Source organism: Pinus tabuliformis, chromosome J (genome assembly GCF_031772625.1).
Source record: "Pinus tabuliformis cultivar Carrire ecotype Pingquan chromosome J, CPIR1, whole genome shotgun sequence".
Taxonomy (NCBI): Eukaryota; Viridiplantae; Streptophyta; class Pinopsida; order Pinales; family Pinaceae; genus Pinus; species Pinus tabuliformis.
In genome coordinates, this window is record NC_142295.1 from 1,566,355,531 (window position 1) to 1,566,368,483 (window position 12,953).

General features: G+C 34.7%; 1 protein-coding gene across 1 annotated transcript; it reads right to left on the reverse strand.

Moving 5' to 3' along the window:
- Nucleotides 1-689: 689 nt before the first annotated feature.
- LOC149233476 (putative UPF0481 protein At3g02645) lies at nt 690-2,409 on the reverse strand. The gene has a single exon (XM_089376749.1). The coding sequence runs from the start codon at nt 2,281-2,283 to the stop codon at nt 718-720; it is 1,566 nt and encodes a 521-aa protein (XP_089232875.1). The 5' UTR covers nt 2,284-2,409; the 3' UTR covers nt 690-717.
- Nucleotides 2,410-12,953: the final 10,544 nt, after the last annotated feature.

The window sequence follows — 12,953 nt, forward strand, 5'->3', positions numbered from 1 at the left end:
GAAAAGAGAAGCTACTTATAGACTGAAAGTATTACAAACAGTTTTTTGTAAATCTAAGTTAAAGCTATTAAACTTCAAGATTTTGGGTAATCCAAAGATTTTTTATGTGTTGAATCCATTACCACTTTCAAAAACATGATTTAAACACTGCTTTTACAAAATTTGTTAAATTATTTTTGCCCAAATTCCAAGTAAAAATTGCAATTCCTCAGCTTCTGGGGACTTGTCCAAAAGCTAGAGACTACTTATATACTGAAAGTATTACAATTGAATTTTTGTAAATCTACGTTAAAGCTGTTAAACTTCAAGGTGTTGGGTAATCCAAATATTTTTTATGGTGCTGAATCCATTACCACTTTCAGAAACATGATTTAAACACCGCTTTTACAAAATTTGTTAAATTATTTTTGTCCAAATTCCAAGCAAAAATGGCAATTCCTCAGCCTATGTAGACTTGTCCAAAAGCTAAAAGCTACTTATATACTGAAAGTATTACAAAAAGATTTTTGTAAATCTAAGTTAAACCTGTTAAACTTCAAAATTTTAGGTAAATTAAACCTGTTAAACTTCAAAATTTTAGGTAATCCAAAAAAATTTTATGTGCTAAATCCATTACCACTTTCAAAACATGTACAGAATTTATGAAATTATTTTTACCCAAATTCCAAACAAAATGGCAATTTCTCAGACTCGGTAGACTTGTCCAAAAACGAGAGGCTACTTATAAACTGAAAGTATTACAAAGATGGTTTGCACGACGGTGAGCAGCAGTAAAACAGTTGCCGCCACCAGACCAAGAATTTTCCACGGCGAAGAGCAATACTCACTCACAAGCTCAGCACAGTAGACCTTGAACTTGTTTTTGTGATACAGCTTCACTTTTCCTGTCAATTTATCGAAGACACCTTCTAGACTGACGGTGACTCCCTTGCATAGACCGTTGAAGAGCTTGGCAACCTCTCCATCGCTCCCAAGACCGTTTGTAATAATGCCGTTTTTTCTGAGCAAAGCCACGTCTTCTTCGGAGTCGATTAACTGGTCCATCAAACACAAGTAACAGGCAACATAATTGAATTCAAATGGTTTGCACATCTCAAAAGCGATTAGGTTACGGAATAGTATCTCTGTGGAGTCTGCTATTTCGATGGGAGGAAGATAAATTGTGTCACTCTTCGTGTCGAAGTGAATGGCCTTGATGCCTCCAGCGCATGCCTTAAATTTGACACCAGCACGGACTAGTTCTACTGCACGAAGGATGCTTCCAACGCCATTCATTGACTCCTCCGCCTCCTCCTCTTCGTCTTCGTCTTCGTCTTCGTTCTGGAGCACTGAGTGCCCCTCATCGCCGCATCCCAGGCAGGCTCCCATGTATCGCCGTATCCCCACATCCAATGCACGTTCACCAGTATGGAAAGGTGGAGATACAATGAGGGTGCGCAACAAACCCAGAAGATGATGAACTTCTTGTTCATCTCGTAGTGACCACGACCATTGCTTAAAATCTTTTCTATAGTTGAAAGGGTACATTACGCACAAGAACGATGGACACAGCACTTTCCAAAGCTCGTTCTCCACATCATCGGCCGACTTGAGCTCCAATTCTAGGAGCTTTCGGAGAACTACTAAAGGAATTTGATTTTCAAGCTTCAAAATGTCGTGCAGTATATCGAATCCAGTGTAATTAATCTTCTTAACCTGAAAGAGGGGTTCATAGTAATCACCATTCGTCATCCAGGAAAACAATTCGTGGTGCAATATGTCCCCACGCAGAGTCCTCAATATTTCTAGAATGAAGCAACCGTCCAAACTTAGCATCAGAGAGAGGGTCTCTCCATCGCAATCGATTTTTTCTTCGTAGCTCTCCCTGATTTCCTTCTCCAGCAATGCGATCTCCTCTATTGCACGATTGGGGAAGTGGAGATCCATAGTATCTGAACCATCGGCCCTCGTCATCATCCTATGCAGGGCTCTTCCTTTGTGACTGTTCATTGGAGGAAGCTCTGCGCTTCTGTGATGATATGGACCCAGCGAAACCCTTTTAGGGATATATGCTTCTCCTTCTTTTGACTCTTTCTTGAGGTCGTTCGGAACTCTAAATATGGACGGCGATCTGCGATCAACATCGGAATTCCCTTCAATACAAATACTCCATTCTGCTTTCCTGATCCATCCTCGCGATTCTTTTCCATTATGTATGCGTTCTGTCGTCTGCTTCAGCAGCGACGTCCTTATGTCATCACTCCCAGAAGGAGACTCGGCTGCTTGGCTTGCAAAATCAGACATTTTAGAACGATAATTTCGATGCAGAGATTACTGTTGTTTCTCTTATTAGCAGAAACGCAGAGCTAATGCTTCTTTGCGGATCTCTGGAATCTCTTTTAAATAAAGTGGGGAGTTCCGAACTATCCATCGCGGTACACTGCCACTCTATTCTATACAACTGTTCATATGGCGAAGCTAGCTACTAGTCAAGACGGAGTCAGATGAACTATAACCCTAGAATGTCCATTACGAGGGTAAAGATTATAATATACACATTCACATGGGTGTCAATTACGAGGGTAAAGATTATAATATACACATTCACATGGGTGTCACTTCTATCTAATTCTGGATCAACGTTTTCAATGAAAGTGGGAGAGCGGGATGCATCTCCCTTTATCTGTAATTTTGGATGTAATACTGATGTTTAATAAAAAAGAAAGGAGCAGTTATGCTTCGATTACAACGATTCACCTAATTCCCTTTAGATTAGACAGTTCAAATATTGTAGTGATTCACCTAATTCCCTTTACACGTTTATTTATGAAAATCAATCTCTATCTTTCTTATATTTATAGTAAACAAAATTGTTTTCTTTATCCAATTTCAAGCAACTTGACATCTATATATTACAATCTCTCTAGAAGTGTTATGAAATTTTCAAAAAAAGATCATACTAAAGCGATAGTGCCCGGAGGGTTGATCCATAAGACTTTGATTATGCAAACAAGAAAGGTATCTAGAAATGAAGTACATATGAAATAATCCGGAGATGACTCTATACTAAACATTTTTGCATCTAAAATTTAAGAAGGCAAAGAATTTTGTGCTATAGAAAATAATTATCATTTCTAGATCTTTGTAGAGTTATCCACACTTACTTACCATAGGTTAGAATTATGTGTTATAGGTTTCATTTGTTATTAATTTTTTTGTAATACTATAACTTAAGTTAATTTGTATTTCATTTTAGTGTGATTTAATATATTTAAGATAATAGAGTTATTTGTTGATTAAATGTATGTGTAATGAAAAATGATATTTATTAAATTTTCAATATAGAAATATAATTTTTTTATTAAAAAAATATTATTAAATTTTGGTTTAATGTTAAATCTAATATAGCATGTTAATTTGGTACAAAAATAAAGTTTAGAAAATTCTTACAACAATTGTTCCAAAATTTGATTCTCATAAAATTTTTGTAAGCTAAAACAAATTGTTTGAAAACAAATAATTGTTTGGCTTTAAATATGTGTGTTACAAATAAATAATTTTATTTGCTACTTTTATTCTCTATCTATATGGGAACCTCCATAATGGCCACCACTGTACACCTTACTCTTACACGAGTCATGCAAAGTTCTTGCTTCTCTCTCCCTCAAAATGGGAGTTCTTACTCAACTCCAACTTGTAAGGAGGAGTTTCTTGTTAGGTAAGAAGTGATTTTTGTGGCTAGCTTTCATGTTCATGAAGAGTTTTGTGGATCATAATTAAATTTTTTATCTATAAGTAATTTTTAAAAAGAACCCTTGATAATCATATATTTCAAAAGAAAATTCAAAAGTAGCTTAGCGCACATTTCTTTCATAATGCTTCTAATTCTAAAGCTTGATAATCACATATTTCAAAAGAAAATTTAAAAGTCACTTCACACACATTTATTTCATAATGCTTCCAATTCTAAAACTTGAATATCTTTTAGTCAATCTTCTTATCATAAAAGTTAAAGTCTAAAGACAATTATTATAATGAAATTTTGACCATGGGCCTTTTTATTAAGATATCAACTATAATTCAATTCTAAATTAGCTTTAATGAGTCAAAATTAGTTTTGCAATATAATATTTGATTTATTAACAAACTATATGCATTCTAAGAAATAGAAAAGTGTAAGCCTACAAAATGTCATTCTACAAGAGAAAAGTTACCTCATAAGGAAGCATGTTGTGAGAAAAATAGTTGCATGATCAATAACCATGTCTTTCAATAAATCACTAAAATTCAGTAGGAATGATGTTTTTGGCTTTACAATATTAATACCCTCTAATAACTATAGGATATGAATGTGCAAATTTGTTATTAAATATTTGTATAAAAAATCCTTAATAAATGATTCTTTTGTAGTTGAATACTAGTTGATTTCAAAATAAGAAACTAATATGAGAATACCAACATTGTAAATAATTAATTATATATTTCCATAAAATATAGCAACGTTGTATAAGCACACATAACTTTTAGTATGAATTTTACTTAAAGGAATTATTTTAAGATTTCATAGAGCATGATAAATAAACTACTAAAAAGAGGATCATGGGCTTATGTTGTATAACATGTGTAACCACTAAAACATATAATCAGTTTTCTACTATCCGGTTATCTCACATCTTACCCTACACAAATGTAGTATTTTCTCATTTGTTTGCATAAGTTGATGCATGTCTCTTGATTTTTTGTGTTCATTAAATAATCATTTTAAGACATGAAACACTACTCATTACTCATTTATCACTCCTTGCAATAGAAGTTATTGGCATCATCACGATCCTAATTCACTATAGTTATAATCATTATGACATTGGTTATCGAGGGCTTTTGTTTGGATTTCCTATCTAATTGATTTTTCAAATAATTATTCATTATTGATCTTAAAGAGGCAATCATAACACATTCCATGATGCAACACCTATCACATGGTTGGCAATTTGTGATAGAGCTAAAGAAGCTAAGATGGTGATCATTGCTCAAACCAATAGACCCACATTCCTTTCTCACACTAACCCTCACATAGCCATTATCCCAAGACCCTCCACCACTTAGACATTATGAATCCAAAATATATCTCCCAAGAGGGTAGAATTTCAATTCCTCAAGCTTTTGTATAAGTTTGTTGAGCAATATTTCAAAGGGTACAAATTTAAGGAAGAAATGATTTCAAATGGATGTATCTAGAAGATTACTTAGAAGAAATTCCTACTAAAGATACTATTTAACCAATATTGGAATATACCACCCTCGCATATGTAATGAATTCCCTTGCAATATCCTTGCGGTGAATCCATGATTTATCACCATGTTGTATGAGGTTTTTCAACAGCCCAAACATTGACAATGATTGGCTACATTATGCATACCAAAGTGATTATGTTGACTGGAACCACCCATAATTTTATTCATAGGATAGTGGCATAAGAAATCTATTCTTATGTTTGTGCGACATAATTTTCAAATTATAATGTCCAATGTTGGTATGGTGAAATGTTGGGGTAGATGTGAAAACGTGAAATTACATATTTGTGAGTATCAACTCAAAACTGACTTGCTTTCTATCAACATGAGTAGTTGTGATATAGTTATTGGGTTAGAATGGTTACACACTTTGGGAACTATCACCATGGATTTCAAGGATTTATATATGACCTTGATCAAAGTAGGGTAGAAACATACCCTCAAAGGGATTATATCTAATTCCCATGAAATTTGCACCTCTCATTGTAATATGCAAAGGTTACTAAAGAAAGGTCGCTTGTGTATTATTGCATGGTTTAATTTCATAAAATTAGCGGACATGGCCCACAAGAGATTCACCCTAATTTGTAGTTGTTTTTCTCTAAGCATCAACAAATAATTGAAACACCACATGGTTTACCACCTTCACATTATGAAAGAATAATTCTTAATAAATTTATAATATGGCAAGATCATATTAAACGTAAGGGAATAGATCTTACATCTATATAAGAATTTTATAGACTCAACAAAACACTTTATAAACATAGGAGAATGGTTTCTAATATACCTAGATTAGGCTATGTTGTAAGGTATAAAGCATATGCCAAAATCTTACAAACATTGAACTCTCAAACTTATAACACTTCTCAAGCTCACAATAAATCTCTTGCTCCTTCTACCTCATATGAATGAAATTGAAGAGGACAAGGATATTTATAAACTCTTAATAGGTAAACTAGTGAAATAAATCAATGACTATTGGTAAGTAGATTCCAACTTGTTATAAGAAAACATGGGGTATTAGAGAATTTCTGATATTATCTTGTCCCTTGAATTCATGATGACATATAGGGACCCATATTTCTTTAGGGGATTTGGGGAATATTTACACAGTGGAGTTTTATTGAAATCCTAGCGAAACAATCACACTACTATCTCGTGACAAGAGATGAAGTATTATTAAATATCTTATATAATATTTACTAAGTACATTGTAACATCCCGCCATTTTTACCCCTACTCTTGTAACATCAAATGTGATTGTGACTTTAGTGTGGGGAAAATATAGTTGGCTAACATCTATTATAAAAGTTGTTAATTATTAAGTTAATTTAATTAAAATCATTGGAGTAAGGGAAAACCTATGGATCATAGTTATGATTGACATTTTTTTATTTTTCTTACATAACTTGAGTAGCCATACCCTACCAAATTCAATGTTGGAACCAATCAAAGTTGAGAAAAGTGATTACCTGAAAGGTTTTTAATGTGATATGATTGGGGCCAAACTAGAGTTGGTAGAGTCACTTACAGTGCATTTATGAGAACATATATTCGAATGGGTATGCCCATTCTCATTATCCCTTGTTGTAATCAAGTAGATAATAATGGAGGAAAAAGGCGAGGCAAGGAAGTGCTATATATTGGTTGTGTAGAGGGATCTAGGTGAAATCCTACATATATGCATAACAAAAATGAATTGGGGGTTTGGTTCACCTCTTGGGAGGAGAAGGTAGTTTCTCAATAGATCTTTGTTTAGAGCTTCTTGTGGAACTATATTTTCTTCCTTCTAAATTTTGAGGCTTTGTGATCTTGAGAAAGTACCTTATGTATTTAGCTATTAATTACCTCCACTGTGATAGAGGCCACTAAAATACTTGTGTGATCATATGTTTCTAGTGTGAAATTCTATGATTAAACACACCACTAAGTCATTTACATGTCTTTAGACCTCTTAGTGCTTGTGGTTTTGATATTACACCATCAAGTGCTTATTTGGTATGTTAAACCACTTAGTTAATGTCGAACAATTAAACACACCACTGAGTCCTTTCCTTGTTTATTGAACCACTTAGTGCTTGTGGTTTAACTATTACACCACTACGTGTTTTCTTCATTTGTTAAACCACCTAGTGCCTACCGAACAGTTAAATACACCATTGAGTGCTTACATTTTGGTTGTTACACCACTAAGTGTTTTCCTATTCTATTAAACCATTTAGTGATTACTGAGAAATGAAACAAACCATTGGGTTCTTACCAATTGGCTATTGTTATAGCTAAAAAAAGCCAGCCCCTATGGTCCAATAGAAAGATACAACACTTGTCAAGTCATTGTGAGAAAAACAATATGTGAAAGGCTCCAAAAAGGTGAAATTAGAAGCTTCAATGCTCCCTTGTTGTTCTGGTTGAGCAACATTACGCCCAAAAACACCTTGTTTTAGAATAACTTAAGCAATAGTGGGCTAACAACACCCCAGTGCCACTGGTTTGTAGCAATGAAGCACAAGTTTTACATGGATAAGGTTGATCATGTCATGTTTGATCACTCATAGTGGATAAGGATCAAAACCCTAGACACAATCAAGAAAGTTTCTAGATTCAATGTGATCACTCCTCATAAAAAATTATATAAATAGGATCTCTATAAGTCAGAAAGGAGGATAAAGTTATAATGTCACAATGCTGTGAGAAATTTAATCTATAGTATACTTCAACAATAAGCTTACACAAATAGGTCTTGATATCAATGAATGTATGTGGGGAGGTTACTCGGGAAAAGGTTACAAAAGGCTCAACTCTGTACTTCTACTTGGTATAGTATAAAGTGATAAAGATTTTTTCCCCATTCCATTCATGTCTTCCTTTGATGTTCACATGTTCGAATTGAGTTTATATGTAGGCATGCACTAATATTTTTTTGTAGGAAAATAGTGGATTTGCTTCTCATTTGTGTACAAGGATTTAGCAGTGGTAGCAGGAGCTGAGATCTCTAAGAGATCTCCTACAAGCTGGAATAATCAAATAAAATTGGATTCCTCACTATAGGAAGGTAACATTATCCACTTTCTTCATGTTTTCTTATTCTATGATTGGGATTTCTTTCCTTTTGTTGTACTACACTTTACTCACATGTCCTCCATCTAAGAAAACCCTGGGTAGGTATGTTGGACCTAAATTAACTCAACACTGTGAGTGAAATTTTCCGTAACAGAATTAGCAAATCCAATGGGGAGATCCTAGTGAGAGCATTTTTGTAGCCTTAGTATTTACTTTTTTAGTGTATTTTCCTCGTCCTTTGTAATTTACAGTAATCATAAGTATAATCATCAACTTGGATCCGAAACCCTAGTGATTTACAACTTTAACACTGAGTTTGTCATTTTTTTTCTCGGCCCCATTTATAACTAGGGCATTGAAGGCTCCTGTGGTGCTTAGATAACATGCAAGAGAGGTTTCTTGGCCTATGTTGATCAATTTGTTCATGCACAGAGTATTAAATCCTTCTTCCAGATCTTTTTGAAGGGTTTCACTCATATTTTTTTCAATTTTTAGGTACAATGTTAAGCCCTTTAGGAGTCTACTTTCAAATATATAATTTGTGAGCTTAATTATTGTGTATTTTTCTATATTTTCCTTTAGCTAGTAGATTTTTGCTTTTTGATTTGGGTTTTGATCTCTCTCTTGGGTTTGATTCCAATCAGAGACATTGATGACTAGATACCTCTCTCGCATCATTGTTCGTAGGTAACCCATTTGTATTTGTCTACTTATGAGTTTCATATTTGTTGATTTTTTAGCTCTTAGTGCACATTTGCTTGTAGGTTAGGGTTGGTTCTTTTTAATAGGTATTTTGACTATTTCATTTTGATTTTTCTTGGTGTACATTCCTAGCTATTTTTCTAATTTATTTTATGGATCCAAGTGTTTAATGAGAGATAAAAAGGACTGTTATTTATGTTTATTATAGGGTATGATTTATACAATAAATTGGCTACCTGGAGGAAAAAAACAAGTGGGTTGGAGAAAGAGAGGTTGAGGAGTATTGTGGGAGTATTGAGAGTGGGAGGGAGAAAGGAAAAACTATGGTGAGATTAGGTCCATAGTAGCCTAATATTCAAACCTATGGCTCGAGTATTGACATGCAATTCATGGTAATGTTAAATTCTTAAAATAAAAGTGGCATTCTCCTTATCTTTTATTTTCATCCTTCAATTTTTAACATTACCATGAAATGACTCAGTGGTCCAGGTGGCTCCAAACACATGCAGAAGTCCAAGAGGACTCAAAAAGGGTTAAAATTAAAACTGGTCAGAATTCTCACAACCTAGAATGATATCGAAGTGCTTGTCACCCTGATTCCAACGGTATGAACGACACTCAAATCTGAGTTGGTATGGAGGAGATAGAGCCAATCAAAGTTGCGATCAAAGTTAGACAGTGGGCTAGGTTTAAGTGTCCTACACATTCACCATCAACCGGCGTGGAAATTTTTTTCCTGAGACCGGGCCAAACCATTGCCTCTTTAAAATTCCGAGTGACCCTTATTTTAGTTAAAATTAAAATAATTAATATTTTTTAAAAACAAATATATATATATATATATATATATATACATATATATATATACATACATACATACATACATATAATGAGGTTGTGTGCCATGACCCCCGCCACCCCCCCAAAACCATATATTAACAAATTTAATTAAAACATAGGGGGTTAAAATTAAAACTGGTCAGAATTCTCACAACCTAGAATGATATCGAAGTGCTTGTCACCCTGATTCCAACGGTATGAACGACACTCAAATCTGAGTTGGTATGGAGGAGATAGAGCCAATCAAAGTTGCGATCAAAGTTAGACAGTGGGCTAGGTTTAAGTGTCCTACACATTCACCATCAACCGGCGTGGAAATTTTTTTCCTGAGACCGGGCCAAACCATTGCCTCTTTAAAATTCCGAGTGACCCTTATTTTAGTTAAAATTAAAATAATTAATATTTTTTAAAAACAAATATATATATATATATATATATATATATCTATATATATATATATATATATATATATATATAGATATATATATATATATATATATATATATATATATATATATATACATATATATATATATTTATAGATATATATATATATATATATATATATATATATATATATATATATATATATATACATATAATGAGGTTGTGTGCCATGACCCCCGCCACCCCCCCAAAACCATATATTAACAAATTTAATTAAAACATAGGCCAACGGGCCGTGACACCGCCGGCTCTAACCACCATACACCGTAACAAACGGTCAAATGAATTGTTATATTATAACAAACATAAATGTGTATGGGTAGTGGGCGGGTTGTAGGTTTTAATCCCGTACAGAAATTACCTGCATACGAATTCTAAAACACAGAAAATAAACAATGTGAGAGCATAACACATAAAACACATATACATTAAGATTTTCCCCTGGATCCCAAAATTGGGACTACCACCTTGATTTTTAATTATATTCCTTTCAATGTTACAATACATATTTATACATGTTGAAGTATCCAATACCATGGATTGAAAATCATCGCGTCCAAAGCCATGGACTGAAAACCATAGGTAGGTCTGCCCAACCTAATATAGGGTCCAAAAAAAAATTCTCGGGGCGTTGCCCTAAACCCCATAGACTGGGGATACTTGCCCCCACTGTGAGCCCACCACTATGCAATCGGAGCAATGAAGGGGGGGCTCCACCCCCCCTCTAGCCCTCCAGTTCACTACGTAGGTTAGTCGTGGAAAGAATATAATACAACCCAACATTCTCCCACTTGTTGTTCTCTTTCCACAAGGGGCCACAGGGGAGCTTAGTCATTTTTCCAACCCTGAAATGCCCATTATTTCTCTACATCAGGAGAACTTCTTAAAGCTCACAGATTTTGTTAATATATCTGCAGTATTCTTCAAAGTGTCCACCTTTACCAGCAACACCTTTTTGTCTTCTATCATGTCCCTCACAAAGTGATACTAAACATCAATGTACTTTGTCTTTGAATGATAAGCAGGGTTCTTTGCCAAGAAAATTGCACTTTGGCTGTCACAGTCTATCCTTATAGCTCCCTGTACTAACCCCATACTTGAACACAATCTCTGCAACCAAACTGCTTGCTTGCTTGCATGAGTGGCTACCATGTATTCTACCTCTATAGTTGATAGTGCCACTACAAATTGTTTCTTAGTCATCCAACTGGCTGCACCTCCAAATAGGTTAAACATATACCCACATGTAGATGCTCTCTGATCCAAATATCCAGCCCAGTCTGCATCAACAAAGTCACGAATATCCAAAACTCTGTCTAATCCTGGTCTTCCTTAGTGGCACAAACCATAATCACTAGTGCCACGCAAATACCTAAAAACCACTTCAATGTTGTCCAATGCTCCTTCCCTGGTTTTGACATAAACCTGCTCAATACTCCCACTGTATGTGTAGTGTATGGTCTAGTACAGACCATTGCATACATCAAGCTACCGACTACACTTGCATATGGAACATGAGACATATCCTCTTCCTCTTCTTGTGTCTTGGGACATTGTTCAGCAGATAGCTTTACACCTACAAGAATAGGAACCTTCACTGGTTTACTATTCTGCATATTAAACCTCTGCATTATTGTTTTGACATACTTCCTCTGGTTTAACCAGAGCTTCCTCTTTGCCCAATCTCTTTTAATTTCCATGCCCAAAATATAGTTTGTAGCACCAAGATCTTTCATTTCGAATTTGGAGGACAATTAGATCTTCAAATCCTGGATAATTTCTTTGTCATTTCCAACCAACAACATATCATCCACATAGAAGATGAGATAAATAACACGATCACCAATTAATTTAAAATACACACAGTGATCTACTTTGCTTCTGGTGAAGCCAAGTCCCCATATGAATGTATCAAATTTCTGATACCACATCCTTGGTGACTATTTTAAACCATACAGAGACTTCTTTAACTTACATACCAGTTATTTCTTACCCTTCACTGCAAAGCCTTCAAGTTGCTTCATGTAGATCTCCTCTTCCATATCCCCGTGAAGAAATCATGTCTTCACATCTATCTGTTCTACCTCAAAATCAAAAGCAGTAGTAGCAGATAAAAGTAATCTAATAGAAGTTACCTTCACAATAGGAGAAAAAATATCACCAAAATCAATTCCCGACACCTAGGAATAACCTTTTCCTACCAAACAAGCTTTGTATTTCTCCACCTTTCCTTTTGCATTTGTCTTCTTCTTGAACACCCATTTGCTACCAATGGGTTTCCTTCTAGCTGGCAACTCAACCAGATCCCAAGCCTCAAAGATGTCATTTCATCAACCATGGCCTCTTTCTAGAGTTTTCCATCCTCTGAATCTAATGCTTCCTTCACAGTTCTGGGATCATCATCAGTAATAGATAAAGCAAAAATTTTAATGAAAGCAGATGGACTATACTTTTCTGGTTTCCTTCTTTCTCGAACTGATCTTCTTACACCTGGAGTTTGTGGCTCTTCATCTTCTGATTCCTCCTCTGTTATAGAGTCTGATTCTTCCTCCTTTAGCTCAAAATCTATCTTCTCAGGTTCCTTTGTTTGGACTTCATGTTTAATAACATCTTTCACCTCTCTGAAC